Source organism: Scomber japonicus, chromosome 4 (assembly GCF_027409825.1).
Source record: "Scomber japonicus isolate fScoJap1 chromosome 4, fScoJap1.pri, whole genome shotgun sequence".
Classification (NCBI taxonomy): Eukaryota; Metazoa; Chordata; class Actinopteri; order Scombriformes; family Scombridae; genus Scomber; species Scomber japonicus.
In genome coordinates, this window is record NC_070581.1 from 17,924,053 (window position 1) to 17,945,743 (window position 21,691).

Here is a 21,691-nt window from a genome sequence, read left to right on the forward strand (position 1 = left end):
ACCAGACCTGAATGGGACACTAAGGAGGGGGTGTTTGTTTGCGTTTGGGGCTGAAATATGAAACACAAAAGCATCTTGGACAAAAAATAAGTAAGAGAAGAATGGGAATAAAGTTTTGTCCTCTAACTAGATGAGTTCTTTCTCTAGTGCAGGCTCTACTGGCCGGCCCCCTCTCCTCACTCTCCCACCCTCCCTTCACCCCCCCCTCCCTCTGGGTCCCTCTCTCTATCCCTCCCTCTCTGGCATTCTCCCTCTCTCTCTCTCCACCCCCTCTCAGAGCGTCACTCTGAGGCAGTTGGTTCGCTCCGCCGTGTCTGGGTTTCAGCGAGAGCTGTGAGAGGCTGTTATTTAGGTCTGTTACAGCAGACAGGGAGCAGCTCATCCAAGGGCAGGGGGAGAGTAGAGAGTCAGAGTCACGCTCAGCTCAGCTAAGCTCAGCTCAGCTAAGCTCAGCTCAGCTCAGCTCAGCTCAGCTCAGCTCAGCCAGGCAGGAACCAGATCTGCATTCCAGCTGCGAGGGAGACTCCAACATCGGCAGGAAAAGGCAGCAGGGAGAGTGACAGTGAGAGATAAGTGAAGGGAAGGGAAGGTAGCAGGTCCTGCTAGCTGTTGCTGCTGTTTGTTGTTGTCACGGTGTCAGTGGGTGACGTGAGCAGTGGAAGCAGGGCAGGACACAGGCAGGACTGAAGGCTTGTAGTGATTTTTGTTGAGGGAGGGGGGGTGCCATGTTCGACTGTATGGAGGCTCTGGGAATGGGCCCCCGTCAGCTCTATGATGTCACCAGCCGTGGTGCGTGCATGCTGCGGAAGGCAAGCCCCTTCTTTGCTGGGCTGGACCCCTTCGCTTGGACAGGCAGTGCCAGCGTTCAGTGTAAGTGGCATCCAGCTTGGATTTCTTGTATGACACAATCATATCTCACTCTCTCACTCTGTCTCTGTGTCTCTCTCTCACTCATACACACGCACACTCACTTACTTGCTCTCCCATTGCTGACTTGTTTACCCCTCAGGGCTCAGCCAAGGGGGCTGCTGTCAGGGGCTAGAGAGTAGCACAGGAAAGGACTGGGACAGACAGTCTCCTCTCCTCTCTTTCCCACCCCCCTCACAGCCCTCAGCCAGTTTGAGTTGCTCAGCCATCTGAAAGAAACTCTGCTATGATATGATATGCACTGTGTGTCCATGTTTGTGTGTGTTTGCCTGTGTGTATGTGTCCATGTTTAACTTGTGAGTTGGACGCCATGGAGTCAAGTTTCAGTGACAATGTGAGCCACCTGAGGTTTGACCTTGCCAGGTGTTGTATACTAAAAACAAAACCATGAGTGTTCACAGATGAAAGAAAGAGAAAAGGGTTGTTGAGTGACAGGAAGAAGAAATCCTGAGGTTTTGGATTCGCTTTTCTTGTTTATAGTCCATTCACAATGTGGGTTTGACAGCAGAAGTTATGTGTCTGATGAATTTCCAATGAAAGGTTAATGAAAAATGTAGCCTGTTTAATATTACAGATGTTAGAAGTTTGGAGTTGCTTGCTGCAGTCCTCTTAGGTCGGAGGTTTGTTTACGCTTCTGGATACTAGATGGATAATGATATTCCTCTACAGCCAAACAGCCATGAATTAATAAAAAGATGAATTATTTAATGGATAAATGGAGGAATAAATTAGAAATGTGGAATGCATACAGAGTCTTAAGAAAGCCAGAGGATATTCTGGCCAGCTTTTTTTCCCCCTCTGTTTCGTTGTTTTCCTTTGTCAGTTTCTCATTTTTCCTCTCCCTCCTTCCTCCTCTGACTTGAGACAACGCTTCGACTCTAACAACAGGCCTGTCTCTGGACAGACAAAACTGGGGTCCATTTCCATACACTTCCAGGGGGCCACCGCTGCTGTGAGAGCGTGTGAGAGTGGAAAAGGAGTGGGGGTGTGTATGCGTGGTATGGTGGGAGAAGTGTGGACGGAGCCAAGCCAGATATGACAGTGGAAAAAACAATCATGAACACAAGAAAAGATGAGACTGTTAGATAAACAGCTTAACTGTGTCCCTGGTTCTTGGGAGCTTTTTGAATTGGATTCTGATCCTTTTTTTTTTGTTTTGGTGTTTTCTGATTGTTCATTCTCCTGCTTTTTGTTCCTTTTTACTGCCTCTCGGGGTAGGGGGGGGGGGGGGGGGGGGGGGGGTCATCTGTCTTCATTAATCGTGAAGACACCAGCGTTTCAGTGGCTGTCATGCACACTGGCTGAGCTTTAATGAAGACAGATGCCCTGTCAGTGGAGGCCGAGGCCAGGGGGGACTCCAGCCAGCCCAGCCTGCTCTGCTTAGCTAGGGGAGCCCTGATGATAACAAGATGAGATTTGTTTATTTAATCAATCAAGCCTCTATGGCCTCTCCTTTTAACCCATTCACACACATGCACACATTTAAAATTAGGCCTCCAGATTCCAGAAGTACATTTTTCTTTTCGGTCTTTGTTCCAGAAAATCAAAGAGATAGAAAAAAGTCCTGAGAAGCTGCCCTGAGGGTAAGGGAGCTGAGTCTAGCAGAGCAGAGCAAAGTGGAGGCTGCTGTGGTGTACTGTTTCAAGCCCTCTGTGCCCAATAACCTTTGTAAACAAGGCCGGCCTATCCCCACACAAGGAGCCATAATGTGTCTCTTTACTGAAGCAGTTGCCCCTCATTGTCCTCATCAATGAGGCTGATGAATTGATGTTTGAGTCTGATATCTCATTAGGCCAGCCCAGCTGCACAACAGAGGGACCTGTCTGGCTCCTAATGCCACTCTCTCTCACAAACACACACTTGACACACCAAAATAACCGCTGGGTTTGTAAAGAGAGTGACCTTGCACGATGATACTCAACAATAGATTGCTGTGGGTTTGCTGTGCATCGCTGTGGTCAAAAGCTTTGATCTGCGTTGAATAAAAACATGGATATCGTTAGAAATCTTCATTTTTTGATAACCTGCCGAAAAAGCAATAAAGAAAATGTTTGTCCTCCTAAATCTCCCACCAAATGAGTGTATCCTATTGTCTTGGCAGTAAATCTCCTGCAGTGATAAGTGTCACTGCTGTTGGCCGTTAGCCAGGGACAATCAGGGGACTTAAAAGTGTGTGGTCAGTTTTCCTGTTTTTTTGTTCACCAGTGGGAGACCTCAATGTCAGAGGTTAGTCAGAGGATACAGCCTGGCCAATGTCAGATCTACACCATGTGTGGCAGCCTTGTCAGCTTGCTGAAAAGGAGATCCCTTCAACCATCTTGGCTTGTGTAATGCTCTTAAGTGCCTTATGCCACAGAGATGGTACTACATCTGAGCTGCCCTGCATGTAAGGATAATGGACACTGATTTAGTCATACGTCAATGAGAACTGAATTAGTCAACTGCCAGGGAAGCCATTTGAGAGAGCCTATGCAGACCAATCCCCCTCTCTGTCAATGTTCATTTGCTTAGAAGAATGAGGCAATTACACTTAGCGGTTCTCCAGGGTCAGAAGAAGGGGAAGTGTGTTTTTCTCACCAAAACACACTCGTGGCTCCATCTTTTTGAACACTGTTCGGATATTAATCGTGATCCTCACAAGTGATATATACAAGAGGGTGACATGGAAGTAACAGATCTCTGAAGTAATCCATCACCCTGTGTGCAATCACACACAGACACACACAGGCACACACACCTCTTTGTTTTCCCTTAATGTGCTGTTCAAATGTGAATTGAGGAGCTAATTGAAATGAGGGTAAATCTCTGCAGCAGTGGCAGAGAAATAAGAGCTTCCTGTGACCGCTGGCACATTCTGGCCCCGATCATTTTCTCCCTGATGGAAGTCCGCAGTTATTTCATTATAATTACAAAAGATTCAATTAAAAGATTAGAATGCCTGAGGGGGCAGGACTCGGAATAGATTGTGGTATCTTGGTTGGGGGGTTGGTGTGTGTGCATGTGTGTGTAGTGAGAGAATGAAGGAGACTTATAGTACCATGGTTGCAGTTCTAATGAGGACTTGCCAGTTCTGTTATATATACATAAACCCTGTTGATCCTTTCAAGATAATGTCAAATGAATGTGCTGAAGTTAAATGGCTTAAGTAGTCAGTCGGTCCAAGGTCACTGAGTCGTAATTGATATGACTGAGGGAAAAGTCGTCACTTGTCTCTATAAACAATTATGCTAAAATAACCAAATGGACTGTTTAAAGTATATTTCTAATAATCCAATAATATTAGGATCAAAGTGAAATGTAGAAAAAAACTGAATCCTATTTTTTGTTCTATGAGTCCATGCTTTTATCAAAAAGCCCCTACATTTGTGTGCAAGTAGTGGATAGAGAGCTTCTATTTTGCAGATCTGGTCATTATTGTGTGTCCATAAGTGCATGCACATGACTATGAAACAGAACATTATACATTTGTACTTTCACTGTAGAGTAAACAAACTTAATCTGAAACTATTATATTCTACATAAATATTATATTAAAGTTAATTATCTTAATCTGTACTATATCATATTACATTACAACATGGAAAACATTTCTGTAGCATGAAGCCTTTTGCAGTATAAGAACTACTTGTGTTGCAGTATCACACCACCTTGCTAACAGATCTGTCTCAGCCAGGCAGTAATAGCCAAGCCCATTAATAGGCAGTGCCGCCTATAAATAAACAGATTCAATCCTTGCAGTTGCTTCAAATTTTTTCCACAAGCCCCCTTTCATGCATGGTTTTCTTATGCATGAATATGAGACTGTAAACCTGCGCTTGCGTGTGTGGAGTCTGTATGTGAACTCCTATATGTCTATGTATGTAGTGTTTATGTGTCCGTTTGGCCAGCGTTGGGCACCCAGACTGCTGTGTCAAATCCAGAGACAGACAATGTGCCAGGCTGGATTCCACAAGCCCGTGTTGGAATCCAGCTCCGCTCTAATAGCAGTTTATAGCCCCTAAGCAGCGTCAGTCACACCACTGTAAATAAAACTCATCAGCCACCATGTGGAGGCTGAATCTGTCACCTCAGACTGGCTGTTTGTCTCTTTCCGGCTTTTCTTAGTGAAACCCTTAAGCAGTATTTCACAAGAGTGCTTACCCCCTGAAACATTAAGAGGAATCCTGTTTAGCTGAAAAATTGTGGAGCACAACATGATAGAACAGGCTGTTATGAGGCAACTGAGCCAACTGTTTGCTCCTGTGTATCAGCACAGTATAAAATGTGGACTTTCGTAATTTCTTTCACAATAGTTTGCTGGTCACAGAGGTATTGTGGCTGCCCACCCTAACACCCATGTCTGGCTGCTGCTATTGTAGTTGTTTACTGAGAACAGCTCTTTGCCTGCCAGGCACATTTTCCCTTGTTCATAGGCGTGGGCAATTGGCAGTCTTTGTGTGTATGTGTGTATGTGTGTATGTGTGTTCGCATGCTGTGCTTGTGAGAGTATATTTCAATGGTGAGCATGCAATGTACAGTACTGCTGTGCATGTATGTTTATGTATAGTGTATATAGGAGTATGTGTAGCTCGGAGCCATGTGTGAGCAGAGTGTGAAGAAAGCAGTTCTGTTACCAACGTGTTATTGACTGACGGCTTGGCTCGAGCGTTGCTAGGGGGGCTCACTGTTATGAGAAGCAGAGCGCTTAGACGGCCAGGCCGGGACTAGAAACCCAGACGAGCCCGACTGTCCTCCCTCTGTGTATGTGTGAATGGGCTGTGTTTACGCAGCCGACAGTGTTTGGCAGGGAGTGGTGGGCGGCTGGTGTAGTACAGCTATTATCTGGGCTCAGGGGTGGAGAGTGATGGAGGAGATGTTGGTAGAGGGAGGGATTCGGGGGGAAAGGAGGGAGGCCCGCTGGCGTTGTTTTCACTTTGACATTAGTCAAATTCTGCCAATGTGCGTATGTGCAACTGCCTTGACCACTTTTGTGGAAACGGTGCATGAGTTAATTTGTATATTCTTGCATTAGTTCATTTGTTTGTGCATATGCATTTCAATGTGTGTGCGTCTTTGTGTATATTTTGCCTGTGTGATCACTTGAGGGAGAACAGGTGAAACCTGGCATGCCTGTAACTGTGTGCTTAGCTTACAGTTTGGGACTTTTTACTGGGTTAATATGAATGTTAATGAAGGATGTATGGGTGTGTGTGGGTGTGTGTGCAGATGTTTTTAAGTGTTTTTCACACGAAACAGGATATTGGGAGAAATCAGGATAAGGCAGTAATGTGTTCTCATCTTGAAAACTTTACATACAGATGGTCAGTAATCATATGTGTCTCCACAGTTCTTCCTTACTGTGTGTATGTGTTTGAATTGTACAAATAGTCTACTGCACAGCTGTAGGAACTTAATTATTTTGATTTCAGTTTCAGTCTTATTCTGTGGATTTATTTATTTTGGATGCACCACTGCAGAAATAATCTTCCCTTTCATCCCACGTGCACTGCTTTCACAGTGATACTTTTAGTCTTGATTCTTTTTCATGCACATGTGGACATAAAATCACACTTATAAACCTGGTTTGAGTGTTTACATGGCTAAGAAATCAGGTTTCTCCAGTAGCAATGTAGCTGTCTAAATTGGCTTTTTCTTAATCTGTTTCTCACAGAGAAATCAGGTTACCGCACAAAGACAGCAATAACCAGGTTACTGAAGTGCATGTAAACACACTCGCTGTTTCAGTGGGCCCCAGCACTGTCATGTCCTGCTTTGACTCTGGCACAAAAAGTGCATTCTCACTTACACACATGACACATACTCACGAGCAGGCATGCATGGACACACGAAATCAAACACATGCTCTTCACTGGCTACAAACTAGCAGAGAATATGTCCATGTCTTCACTGTAGCATGACCTGTGATTGGATGAGAGCCGACCATAGTCATTCTATCAGTGGATCTGGATTTATCAGCTCCTGCTCCACTGTTCAAGTACATTTGCCAGAAAACACAGAGAGAAAACCAGCCAGCCAGACAGGCAGCCAGTTAGACAGGAAGCGATCCAGCAAAGGAGAGAGGGGTTGCTTGGGATGATTTATGCTTTGTTCAAGAATGCTGAATGAGTTCAGGGTGCACTGCTATTATAGCAACTGACTGAATGGGCATTGCTTACATTTTTCTGACACTTACTTACTTCTCATACTTTTTCTGTTTTTGGAATTTCTGAATGGTAATAGTCAAAATGCTGTGTTATTACCCCATATTATTGTGACATGGAACTTCCAATACATCGAGAGGCAGATAGAGAAGGAAATGAATCACTGTAGGGCCCCAATCTGAATATCTTGTCAGTAGTGTGACAGCCTCCGCCCAGACACACAGTTGGGCAACATGTTGGCGGTTGGTTGCCAAGCAAAACTGAAAAACTCTTATATGCATCATTGCTCCACTGAGCCACTCAAAGCAAAAGTTTCTCACCGTTTTTTTTATCTGATATGACTAAAATGTATGTGCCAGTTTAAGGGGAGTTTATGCCAGTGCTGAAATGTTTCAAAAATCAGCACATACCTGGACCACAAATCACTCACACTATATTCAGGTCACACATATTTTTTGGGCTGCTCCATCACAGTTTCAGTCTTTGCTTTTGTATTACTCAAAGTGCTGCTTTCAAGTGAATAGATAGAGGACTCTGTAAAATCAGAAGAGACATTAAATAGATGGCTGTGTCCTTACATGATTTTGTAAAGCAGTTTGCTGTAAGGCCTAGTAAAAAAAAGCATGTGTACACGTCTGGGTACATTTACATGTTGAGTGAGAATGAACTGTGTACTACTACTAGTGGGTGTGTTAGTTCCTTCCAATAAGAGGTTTGCGTTTGCACACTTTGGTCTGTGGTGCTTCCCCAATGAGCAGGGGTGAATACTACTGTTGTTGTTTACGTTATCCTCCTTTCCCCTCACTTCCTCTGACAGAGCAAGGCTGCAGCCACGGCTGGGCTACTTCTACTTTTGTAGGTTTCTATTGTTGTGGAGAGGAAGCAATAGCAATTGAATGAGTGCGAGTGGCCTTGCCAGAGACAGACAGGTGAGAGCCAGGGCTACAGATGGTGAGAGGAAGTCTGGGAGGACGAGAAACAACCAGAGGATCAAAGACTCAGGGTTTCCCTCGATGACTCTCCTCTCCTCTCTTCTTTCCTCACCTCGCCTGTCTGCCTGCCTGCCTCCACCCGCTGTCTGCTTCCTCGCCTGCTCGTGAGTTGTCCTGTCTTCTTGACATGATCAATGGTCCAGGCCTGCACCGAATTGCCAGGTTTGGGTTCACTCTCCAGTCACAGGAGGAGAGCTGTGTTCTTCTATGTCTTCTGGTGGGCAGATGAAGAGTCAGCTGGAGCTCACCACAGGGATGAGGGCCCACATTTTTTCCACAGATCTGCACTTGACTGTCTGCTTCTTCCTGTGCTAACCATAAAAGGCCACTGACTAAAATTATTTCATTGCAATTATGTTTCCCGCTCTTTTTAATACCTCCTTCCTCAGATTTAATACAAGGACACTGGAAGGAAAGTTTTTTTTTTTTTTTTTGCTGGGTTCATAGGGGACAGGCGACTTGGTGGGCAGGTTTGTCTGTTTGAAGCCCACTTGTGTGTTTCTTGACAGGGTTGTGTGGTGCAGGAAAAGGGGGGTGCTTGCTGCCAAATGTTGGCTTGGCTGACTCCATCAAGAAAATATCAAAAGGCCCTTTATGAGGTGCTGTAAAGAAGAAAGGGTGTTTTGAGAGCACCAGCAGACTGCAAGGGTAATTCCACTTTTTAAAATGTGCCCTGAGGATACAGGCTTATCCCACCTGCTGCCTTTCCTGCTCTGCTCTGCTCTGCTTGTGCGCTTTCTTTGGGGGAGCTGTAGATAAAGAAGTGTGAAGTGTGTGTGTTGGCAGGAGTTTGTGTGCCATGTCACATTGTGTCATTCTTAAAAGTCCAGAGTTTTGTCATTAGCCGCCATGGCACCCATGACCACATGCAAAAACGGTATACTATACATACATCTGGTCTCAGATCATATGTGTGCATCATGTGCATTCACACGTGTCCATCTCTCTTTGTGTTTCATGACTTTCTGCTGATTTTGACAGAAGGGTGTAAATTCCTGAAGGGGTATGTGTGTGTGTGTGTGTGTGTGTGTGTGTGTGTGTGTGTGTGTGTGTGTGTGTGTTAGTTAATGTCTGGCTTCTCACTACTCCTGGCCAGCTTGGTGTGTTTTCACTTCTCAAACCTGAGCCATCTCCTGGTCAGCAGCTGAGTTTTATCATAGACCTTGTTTCAAAAGACAGCTTAGCGCTGCTTCTTTACGGGTGTCTGAGTTAATGTGCGTGTGTCTGTGGGAGCCCAGGTAATGAGCTTTCTGACAGCTGTTGAAAGGCGTTGCTGCTCAGCACCTTTAATGAAAGCATCCCCCTTCATGTCAACACACACACACACACACATTCCTCCCTCCCTCCTCCCAGCTTTTGACCTCACCACCGTATAAACTACTTCTTTCTCAATTGTAGGCAGGTTACATTGTCTGCTTGTGTAACTCACACAATAGAGACGTGATAGACCTCCCACTTGAAAGCTTGCAGGTGACTCAACTGTGTGCAACAGAGCTTGAACAGAGCAGCAGAATTATTCGACCTGTGGGAAATGAGAGCAAATGTAAGAAGGTGTAGTAAGAGATACAGAGAAGTGGCTACAAAAGCAGTGACGGAGATCCTCCGGAAAAAGTGGTACTGAAAAGAGGAAGGAAACAAGCCTGTTGTGTGGGACCTTGTAGCAGAAGCCTCAGAGGGATGGCAGGAAGTGGTGGGCAGAGAAACAGAGAGGCTGGCACCACTGACAAGGGTGTGGTACTTTCTTTTCCTCTTTTATGAAGCGCAGTTCTTCATGGAAACCTGTCGATTTGCTCATGGTCACTCAGTGTGCACCCTGTGGTGCCATAGCCTCTGCCATGAGGTAGAGAGCCAAGGGGAACCCTCAATGGCCCCACCTAGTGTGCCAAGTCTTCCAGCCCACTGTTCACCATCCTCTCTCAATCTGCTCCCCTTCTGCCACTGCTGTCTGCCCAGTACCCCATCTTCTTTTCATAGTGAGCCCTACTGTGTGCCCCTCTCTCACACACTGCCTCCAAGTCTCACACGCTCTTTTACTGCTCAGTGCATTCGACAGAACACGCAAGCTTTGCAGGCTGTTTAATGAAGGTGGAGACAAAGGCCCCACATGCCCATGCTTGCAGTAACACGAACAGGGGAAAAAACATGAACACAATGTGCCACACGCAAGAAGATATCTTAATGGGAAACAGTGGAGCTCACTGGCACACTGTTTCGAACAGTCCTGCATTTGCAAATCAAATAGAGGCAACAGTGAGTGGGCCACGCTGCTGACACGCAAACGACATAGACTCAGAGCGAAACATCTACAAATATGTCTGTGCCACTCAGTCATGTACTGTACTGCATATACCCTGTCCTCACACAAAAACAGCTTGTGCATTCGCTCTCACATGCCAAGACTAGACTTCTGGAACAGCGTCCCACCGAAGATTCAATCACACCAACAAGTCACGTAGACAAAATGTGCAGGCCTATTGTGAAAGAATACTTGTTACCCTGCCAGAATGTCATATGCTGCTCAGTTAAAAGGAGTGTGTTGCAACACAAAACACAAGCTGCATAGTCATGCCACTGCTCACATACATTAGTAATACTCCCCTTTCCAGTTGGTTGAACAACAGGCAGCTTTAGTGTTGCCAGAAAGTCCCTTGTTTCTCTATATTATGCCTACTCTCTCCTATTGTATCTATTGAACCTAAAGGGACATCAATTGGCCCAGTTGACTTGACCTAGAATTTAATGTAATTGACCTAGTTGAAGTCACCTTCAGCTAAACAGCTATTTCTGTCATGTGCACTTACTTTTCACTCTTAATGAGGTTGTGGAAGATGATGTACCATACATCCCACTCAGGCCGAAGCACTTTCGTGTTATGTCGAGGCGGACAGATTGTTTTGCATGTTTGCTAGTTTGTAGCTTGTGAATATTATCCTCCTGTGTGTGTGTGTAGTTTGTAGCTATTGAATAGTAACTGTGTGTATATGTGACCAGGGGATTAGGCCTGGTCAGTGCAGCTGGGCCACTTGAGCACAGAGAGCATTGAGAGAAGGGATTAGGGAGTAAACTGATACTTAGCAGGAAACCAACAGTGGCTACTGATAACACAGCTATCCCTCTTTCTTGCCTCTCCTATCCTTTTCTCCTCCCCCAACAACAGCAGCCACCCACCTATCCCACTCCTCTCATCTCATCTGTCCGTCATCAGCTCACAGGCCTCGGCCGGCGGATTGTCATGCAAATGGTGCCCCAGGCCTCGGAGCACTGATAAGGAGGGCCTCTCATTTCACAGGGCTTTGTTTTCTAAACAGTGATGAGCTGAGTTGAGGAGACTGGGGAAAGGGGCTCAGGGCGGCTGCCTGAATGGGCCCTCTTACTGTGGCGCCCTGGGGTAAGTGGTGTGGGGGATTCGGATGGAGCGGGCTGAATGAGGCGTAGTCTGGGAGGCAGGCACAGGAGTCATGTTCTCTGGCAGGAACCAGGTTCAACGTGTTGATGGAGCTTGATGTATTTTCTCTCTCTGTGCTGTCTAAGTTTTCTGCAGGATGGCCTTTCTCTCTTTGGCTCACTTTCTTTCTCCATTTAGATGGTGTCAGTCAGTGTTCGTTACTTGACGCCACATATGGTTTGTCCTTTTCTAAGGGGTTGTCAGCGCTCAGTCTGGAGCCTCATTTGCTGCTGTTATTATTGCATAAACACAGAGGTTCATGGCACGTTCAGAGGGTTTCTGCTCTCCCACTGACCCTGCTGCTTTGTTACATTCTGGCCAAGGAGATATGAGAACTGCTGTAGGAACATTCAGCGGGCGTAAACTTCAGGTTTTAGATTGATTTGCACATTTGGCTTTGGGATTGCTCTTAAAACTAATGGAAAACATCTTTGCCTCCAGCAAAGTAAGGCTTTCAAAGGAGGAATTTGAATGCAGATTGCAAATAGTCAAATATAAAAATACATATGAAAAACAGATGTTTGAGCAGCAGGCAACAAATGAAAAATGTCTGACATATTTCTGTTACTATTAATGAGGTAGTAGCTGGCCAATCACAGTAGCTGTAGCAGAAGTGGTAGTAATGGTCAGCTTGGTCTTGAACAAGACTTGCCCTCAGGAGCAACTGTGTCCTCTCCTCCCCCTTTCCTCCTCTGCCCCTTTCTCTGTTTTTTATCAAATTCCTCTTTTTATGCCCCCTTTTTTTCTTCTTTTTGAAGTCTCCCCTCTCTTGTAAAAAGCCAAGCTGGTGGTTTTTGCCTCAGCCTTGGGTGTGAGAGAGGGGAAGAGGGGGGGGTTGTAGGTTAAGTTTAGGCTAGCGCTCTGTGCTTTCCATTGAAGGTGCTGGGCTGGGGGTGGGGGGGTGGGGGCAGTAAAAGTTAGAATTTTAGAGCCTCCCTGTTTTTTATTTTATGATTGGCTTTTTTTACGGGCTGGGAGCTACAGCTGGTGGTGTGAATAGCTGCCCAAGGTGACCGAGTCCCAATAAAGTGTAGGCCAGCCGGGCTGGGGCCTCCAGTCCAGCCATGGGACCGCCTTTATAGGCCGCCTTACGAGCATAGGCCTCTATTAAAACCTGGCAGGGCTGCACTGAGGAATTTAGGGCCAGGAAACAAGAGAAAAATAGGGTTTGTGTGTCAGGAGGTGGTGGGATGCAGAGTTGGGGGGTTGAAGTTTGAGGGGTGACCAAGGGTGAAAGTTGAAAGAAGTGCTGTTGAATAAGGGGGAGTCAACATGTGTGTCTGTGAGTTTGTGCAGGCTAGCATGTGTGACGCGGGCCTGGTCGTACGTGTGTGCAGCGGCTTATGTTTCTCTTGGGAAGTATGGAATCCATAAGCTACACACTCGGACATTCAAGGAGCTTATAAGGGTTCAACTTTGGAGTATAGTGAAGTTTAATGTAGCGTAGCAAGTATGTGACTCAAGGTAGTGCTGACGTCATATTCATATTCCAGTTTGAGAAGTAGACTTTGCAGCAGGTTTGCACGCATGTGGGTTTGGCATGTTTCTGCTGTCTGCGCGCTAGATGTCATTGTGTGCTATTGTCAGTCTGTGGAATGACGATGAGCCAGCTCTGACTCCTAGCTAAAACAGCTCGCTCTGTTACCTGGCCTAATCGGAGAATCTGTCAATCAGTTGCACTCTTGCTTACATGCTGTAAAAAACAGTTTTGTCTTGGCTGTCAGACAGTCCTTCCACTGTTTCTCTGTGTTTACACAAAAAAATAATCTCCCCAAATATGCCCCTGAGTGCTGCCCCTCAGGGTTGTAATCTATACCTGGAGATAGAAACTGTTGCCTGTAGTTCATATTCTATTCCTCTCTCTGTCAATTATACTCTCTAGTCTTTTCAATCTTTTCTCACAGAGAGACAAGCTAAAAAAGAACATGTGATAATGTATTTCAATCCACTTCTAGGCATTACGTTTGAAGATAATTGTTTCTCAGCATATCTTGCTGGCATCACAAATCAAAACTAATCAATCTGAAAAGAAAAGGGAAATGCTGTCAGTTGTCATATCATGTTTGGATGCTTTAGACATGCTCTGACTCCCCACATCTGTGATGTATTGACAAGTGCATATGTGACATTTCAGACTGCACAATAGCCGTAGGAAAACAATTTGTTATTTGTGACAAATCATGTGCTCATGTCTTTTTTTTTTGTCCATAGCGGTGGAGACCCAGAGCACCAGCTCAGAGGAGATGGTACCCAGTTCTCCATCTCCACCTCCACCACCTCGGGTCTACAAGCCCTGCTTTGTGTGCCAGGACAAGTCCTCAGGGTACCACTATGGGGTCAGCTCCTGTGAGGGCTGCAAGGTGAGAAGAACCTGCTGCAGCTTAGCATGAGCTGAGCTCTGCTTCGTCTGAATTTATCACATACATTTAGAAAAAAGCTGGGTTGCTAAAATAATTAGTTACATGCCTTTGCATCCTCTTAAGAAGGAAAGTTTTGATAATTCACTACTTTAGCTTTTGTAATATTGGTCAGTGTAAAAAAAGAATCATCAAGAAGAAAGAATGAGAAAGTGAAAAGGCCCAATTATCACAATGCAAAGATTTAGAAAACAGTGAAAGCTGAAAAGAGCTAAAAGAAGAGTCAGAATGAAAGAGAAACAATCCTGGAATTGATGACTTGACTATAATACATAATCTCTCTCACTTTTGCCCTCTCCCCTTTTGTCTCTTGCTTCCTAATGCTCCAGGGTTTCTTCCGCCGCAGTATCCAGAAGAACATGGTGTACACCTGCCACAGAGACAAGAACTGTCAAATTAACAAGGTCACACGCAACCGCTGCCAGTACTGCAGGCTGCAGAAGTGCTTTGAGGTCGGCATGTCCAAGGAAGGTGAGTCCTCCAGGACTGATGTCCCAAGACACAGACTGAACTACTTCCAAAACATGGATATTCACTCATATATGTACACACCCAAGAACATGTGTGGACACACACACACACATAAGGCAGTGGATTTTACCTTTGCATATCTTTTTATTTTTAAATTCTACTTGACTGAGATCAGATTTCTTTGTTAGCAAAAGAAAAATCTGACCTGATTCACACGATGTGAACTTATTAATCTTTTAATGCTCACCTACACACTCTGGGAAACTATTCAGCAGAGAGAAAGAAGCAGATGATGAGCCTACCAGGGGTGGTGATCAGGGCGAGGCTGAGCACTGTACCAATCATATGACTAATCGCTTTACGAAACGATTCTGACTTCCTGTTTCACCACAAAACCTCACCCCTCTGGCCAGCTCAGACACTGCTTTCATTCATAGAGACAACAGAGCAGAAAACAAGATTCTGAGTTTTGACAAAGATAATGTTGGCAGGATTCATGCTGTTTGCAGAATCAAAGACCCAGTTTTGTGCCCTATTTAATTTAACCTTCTGTGTGTGTAAGCAGCAGTTCCTTGCCCTTCACACAGCCCATGGGACATGTATGTGGGTGTAATGTTTGTGTGGGATGTGTGTTAAGACCGGGATCACATTGTGCCTCTGCTATTACTGGATATCCTGAGAGGAAGGAAAGTATGGGAGGAGGAGGGAGAGGAGGCAGAGAGCGAGAGAGTAGAGGACTGGCTTATGTGCACCGGTCAAGTGGATAGAGAGATGGACAAGGAAGAGAGCGGGTGATAAGAAAGAGATAGCCAGTGTCTGTGCTGTGCTAAAGGAAATATGTTAATACTGTTAAGAGCAACCTCAGTTGCAGCTGAGTTCTGGTTTCCACTAGCAAGCACAATGTCCTTGACAGTGATAAAAGATACAGAGCATGAGTGCGGTGGATGTTTTTACATGTGATCATAGATAGTGAAGGACATCCTGTGGTTGATCCCTGAAACTGTACACGGGAAAGTTTGTGAAAAGTAATGTTAAAACTTTCTTCTAATTAACTTTTTTGTTTTTTTTACATAGCGGTGCGTAATGACAGAAACAAGAAGAAGAAAGATGTGAAGGAGGAGGTGGTGCTTCCAGAGAGCTATGAGCTAAGTGGAGAGCTAGAAGAACTGGTCAATAAAGTCAGCAAAGCTCACCAAGAAACCTTCCCGTCATTGTGCCAACTGGGCAAATACACCACCGTAAGTCTCACCCACACACACACACACACACACACACACACACACACACACACACACACTCACTCACTTAACACTCTGTTCAGTTCTACTGTGTGTGGCAACAATGAAGCTATGCCGTCACTGAGAGTTTCCAAATTGCATGCAGAGATGTAAATTCACCGTAGCTTTCCCAACATAGTGGTAGCATAACTAATTCAGTTCCCCATTAAGCCATCTGTGTGGCCCCTGCATGATTGATGTTACATGTAAATGGGTTTTTTTTTCTTGATTAATGCAAAATGTAAATGTGTTGTGAGGCTCGGACAGGATGCACTCGCCCCTGATGCAAACAGGGTTGCACACCATCCTCTGTTACAATATGCTGATCTGCGTATGTTTTTGTGTGTGTTCAGAACTCCAGCTCAGACCACCGTGTTCAGCTGGATCTGGGTCTATGGGACAAGTTCAGTGAGCTCTCCACCAAATGCATCATCAAGATTGTGGAATTCGCCAAGCGGCTGCCGGGTTTTACCACCCTCACCATTGCTGACCAGATCACTCTACTTAAGTCAGCCTGCCTGGACATACTGGTAAGGGATCACCATCTTTGTGGTTCCCTTTTTACAAATACATTACTGCATGATAAAAACAGTTCAGTCTCAAATGATGAAATACTGGCATCTGGTGGTAAAAGGTGGTAGTGCAAGAAGGTTTACCCAAATTATATTGAGCCTATTCTTCAGTATGTTAGGTATGGAAATAGTTACACACAAGTAGCAAGACACTGCTGTATTGTAATTGCAGATATTTTTTCTGCTGTAGAGAACCTTTTTTATATATCTTTGAATATTTAACATTTAAAAATTATATTTAGCTCAGTGCTTACAAAGTTTTCCACCCTCCTTTGCTCAAACAGATGCTGCGGATCTGCACACGCTACACTCCAGAACAGGACACTATGACCTTCTCAGATGGACTGACTCTGAACCGGACTCAGATGCACAATGCTGGTTTCGGTCCCCTCACAGACCTGGTTTTTGCCTTTGCTGGCCAACTTCTACCCTTAGAGATGGACGACACAGAAACCGGCCTCCTCAGTGCCATCTGCCTCATCTGTGGAGGTACTGCAGCTGACATTGTCAGTTGAAAAGAGGAAGCGGCTTTAGTAAATCTGGGTTTCAGTAGTTATATCTGCTTTGAGTGGATGAGTAATAGTGGATTTGTGATAAATAAAATTTGTTGTTATATGTATAAAAATGGTTATTGTAATTGTATAAAATAATCTCAAAGATTAGATAAGCATGCTACATTTAATCATTTTTATTTATTTGTTTATCAACAGAAAATTAATAATTCTTGTAAATTACTGAGATTATTGCGTGCTTTCTGCATTTCTCATCAGACCGCATGGATCTCGAGGAGCCCCAGAAAGTAGATAAGCTGCAGGAGCCTCTACTCGAGGCTTTAAAGATCTACGCCCGCCGCCGCCGCCCCAACAAACCCCACATGTTCCCCCGCATGCTCATGAAGATCACCGACCTCAGGGGCATCAGCACCAAGGGTCAGTATGAACTTTGAGTAGTTCTGAGAGCAAATTCTGATTTTGAAAAAAAGATCTGAGTCATAACCAATTTGTAACACACAAACAAACAAACACTTAAGTTAGACAATGAAGCCTCACTAGCTGTTTTATTTGCGTTCCTTATGTAGCAGTAAAGCATTCTTTAAAAAATCATGATGACTAATTATCTACCATCACAATATTTTCTCTGTCTAGGCGCGGAGAGAGCCATCACTCTGAAGATGGAGATCCCAGGGCCAATGCCTCCTTTGATCAGGGAAATGCTTGAGAATCCAGAGGCCTTTGAAGACCAGCCAGAGTCCAATGACAGCCCACCGCCTCCACCACCACCACCACCTCCACCGCCAGCCCTTGTCCTGAAGCAGGAGGCTGAGGATGAGGATGATAGCTGGGCCACAGAGAACGGCAGTGAGCCATCGCCGGAGGAAGAGGACGAGGACGACGATGATGATGTGGGGGATGAAGAGCGAGACAGGGGCTCGGACAGTGATGGGGAGTCCTGGGGGGTTCTCGATGCCATAGATGGCCCGAGAAAAGGCCTTGTCGGGAGGGCACAGTGAACAGAGAATTTCTAACATACACTGATTCATGCATACACACAACTTCACACACACACACACACACACACACACACAACTTCACACACACACACACACACACAGACATATGACACAACTTCACTCTCTCTTCCACCTCAAGAAAAATGCTGGCCTTCCCATTCTTTAACCCCCCCCCCCCCTCTCTCTCTCTCCTTACTGCACATGATTGTGTCTTCCACAGTGGAGCACAGCAGAGCCTTATGTGTACAGACACTTCTAACTCAGGCCACATGGTCCATGACAAGTGAACTACAGAAAGATAAAGTAAAGGAGAGATGACAGGAAACCATATGAACTCCTGGCATCACCAAGAGGGAAGTTAAGGCGACTTGAGAAAGCTTTTTCCACTATTGTTGTTTATATCTGAATAGGGGAACGGCCAAACCAGACACCAGAACTGAGCAGTTGATTCTGATGGATTACAACAAGCACATTTCTCAAAAGAAAACAAGAGTACAGGGCAAAACCAAATCAAGTATGCTAATCTTTGTTTTTGTGGTTATTGCTTTTGAATATTGTTTTCAGCTTTTCTTTTCTTTTTTTTCAATTTATGAATAAGTCCATACATATCTATATACCATTATATTTTTGTCTTTATTTGTTATTCTTGTTTTATATACGAATCCTTTTAGACACGTTCTTTTTTTTTTTCTTTGAAGAGCTTTCCTGAGAAGATATTCAGAGGGAAAGAAGGGTAATCAGAACTGGCTGGGTCTTCCTTAACAGCTACATATGCTTAGCTGGGGCTTTTTTGGGCACTTTGGCTCACTGTGGATGTCAATGATAATCAATCCAGAGGACTATTGTTATGTTGCAGTGACTTATCAGTTTCTGTTATCAGGGAATTGGCATTATTCTATTTTGCTCTCGTTGCAGCCAACATATGCTGTCAATGCGGAAAGTAAACTTTGTGCCAAAGTTAGGAAAAGTCATCTTTGGAGCATGAATTTGACTACTGTCAGGGACTCCAGCCATGTTCCAGCGCTCACTCACATATGCACTAACACAAACACACCCTCAAATGCATACATGTAATACACACACACACACACACACGCTCCTTTCACTCTACACTCAGCTGTAACAGATGTGCTGACCTGGCATCGGGTGCCCGGACATAGATTTATACTTGACCGTATATGTAGCACTTTTGTGACCCTCTAATCAAATAACGCACATCTCATCCGCTGAGAGTAGATTTAACATCTGTGAGCTTATATTTCCATGAGCATGTCTGAACGATGACAACATATTGAATACAATCAACCTTAGAGCACTCCCTGATGATGTCAATAGACGAATACACAAAATATCCACACATAGTAGCAACATATGCATCATTACAACGATAAAAGACATATGCAAGTAAGTCTAAAGCAGGAATCCTTATGGAAGATATTTTGGAATCAGACTCAGGGCTTTTCAGTAAGGACCAAACCCTAGCTGCTTGCAAGCATGCTAGAAACAGGCAATATTTATGTGTGTATTCTTCACTCAGTTTTGATCAGCTCCAACCTGCGTATACAAAGAAGGTGACAAGTCTGAACAACAGCATGGATGCCAGTCTGACTCTCCCAAAGGGGGACAAATCATCATCATCATCATTATCATCACTGCCCTGCCTGTGCTCGTGCTGGCATCCATGCAGCAAACTGCCTTCTCATCCCAAAAGCCATTATATCATCTTGTCTTCTTGTGTATACGGTATCCTCACTTCTCTTTAAATGATCTGTGGAGGATTATTTGTTCTCATGTAACATTTCTATATTGCCAAAACGTCTCAACTAGGCGATCAGCTGGGGGAGCGTAGCTGATACACAGTACAGAGGTTTCTTCTATCTCTCTTTGAAGCAATATTTAACATTCTTTCTGTAGTGGTGAGAGATCCCATCTTCTGAATATGGGCAAGTCTCCTCATTTTGAGTTGTGTGTGTGTGTGTGTGTGTGTGTGCGTGCGTGCGTGTGTGCACGCACGTGTGTGTGCGTGCGTGCGTGCGTGCGTGTGTGCGTGCGTGTGTGTGTGGGTGTGTGTATGTGCATGTGTGTGTGAATGCTTTTACATGTTTTCAGTCATAGGATGAATGTCCTCGGTATGGTGCTGTCACACATAAAACTCTTGTGTGATGACCTCATCCCTTCTCTCTGCTGGGCTGTCATGATGTTAATGATGGTAACAAGGCAAATTATTGAGATTATGTTGTTTTTTTGTTTTGTTTTTGTTTTTCAACATGGCCAAGGTGTTGTCTACCCTCTGTTTATGTCAACTCTTGTCATACAAAGAAAAGCCATATAAACAGTAAGAGGCACAATAAACTACTTTTGTGAGATTACTGGACTTTTTTTAAACTTTATCATGTAAAAATGTTTTTCATGTTTAGAAATTTCACTCATGCAGGTATGATATTTAAGAGGACACGATCCTCTAACACTGTAAAATAGTCTTTTGTGAATATAACCCAGCATTACTAGGATGCATCAGTAGAGGGAGCTCTTGCACCATGACTGCAGGGTAGACTGTATGCAGCAGGGTTTGCCCTGCATGGACATGGAGGATAAGAGCAATGCCTGCAGGTCATGCAGAGCTATGGGTGCAGAGGATAATAAATCACAGCCTCCTGCTGAACAAGGACATCAGATAAAGGTCTGTTCATAAGATTTGTTCACTCTGCAGTTGGAGGATTGCAGGTGGTGGTGTAAAAAAAATAATTGCAGATGACTTTCCTGTAGTTTTGTCTAAAAGATAGAAAGTTAAAAAAGTAAATCTGTCTGCTGTGATTTATTTATTGAATGTCAGAAAGATGGACTATGTAATACAGAAAAAAATAGTATACATGAGATACACCACAACACAACAAATTAAAAATATATTGTAAATATAGTCAATTTAAAATAGTTAAAATCAGGAGCACAATGTTTTAGATACATGAAAGGACACATCGGATAATAGTCACATGACTTGTAATGATAGTGAAAATGTGATGCTTTTGGCCAAAGAGTCAGTACATGGTCCAAAAAGGACTCATTTGATTGAACTTATAACCAGAGCTGCCGAAGTGATACATGATCTTATAGAAGATCACACATTTCATATTCAAAACTGAGTTTGCTTTGGTCTTGTGCTTTAGTTGCCATAAGAGATCTGACTACTGAACTGTGAAAAATGAAAGCATATCAGGGCCTTAAACTCAACTCAAAGTCAGCACATTTGTCAGGATACCTCTGGAAACAAGCAAATTAATAAGACAAATAAACCCTAGCGATGGCCTTATTTTTTTCAGATTGGCTTTGTAAATGTCACCAGTAATCAAGATTTATAAATTTATCACAACTTTTATAGGACCTATCTTGGCACTTTCACTGATCAGATCACATTCTCTTGCTATCCCGATAAATTATCTAAAGAATGGACTGAGAGTAAACATATCTTTTTTCCAGGGCACCACTGTGGGATACTAATGCCTCACCTGGATTTTATTAATAGAGAGTCCAAGAGGGAGAGAATCAGAGAAGGGTGATAAATAGAGATGAGATTCTATCACTTATATGATTGCTTTAATTAACTATCATTAAAGACAGATCAATAATGCCAGATTGGAATTAAAATAAGGTCCATACATTATACACTGTTTTACAAGGAACAATCAAATGGCCTCATATACTGAGCCCCTGGAAGGTGTTGCCATGGGAACCCATGGGAGGGTTTGGGTGTGCTTGGGGGAATTTAAAGGAGCCGGGCAAGATTTCTTTACAGTCATCCTTTCACATCAATAATGCTTGATTAACTAGTTAATTGAGGTGGGAAGCCTTAATCACTAGAAATGAAAAAGTATGGAGATGTGATAACTAAGGCCCCTGGAAAAGGTAGAATTGTACCATGAATTAATAAAGGGTAAAAAATCTC

The 21,691-nt window shown here is 44.1% G+C and overlaps 1 protein-coding gene across 1 annotated transcript; it reads left to right on the forward strand.

Annotated features, from left to right (window-relative positions):
- The first annotated feature begins 448 nt into the window (after positions 1-448).
- Positions 449-17,928, forward strand: rarga (retinoic acid receptor gamma a). Its single transcript, XM_053317643.1, has 8 exons — positions 449-870; positions 13,716-13,864; positions 14,251-14,392; positions 15,467-15,630; positions 16,023-16,199; positions 16,526-16,730; positions 17,012-17,170; positions 17,387-17,928. The coding sequence occupies exons 1-8, from the start codon at positions 726-728 to the stop codon at positions 17,749-17,751; spliced, it is 1,506 nt and encodes a 501-aa protein (XP_053173618.1). The 5' UTR covers positions 449-725; the 3' UTR covers positions 17,752-17,928.
- Positions 17,929-21,691: the final 3,763 nt, after the last annotated feature.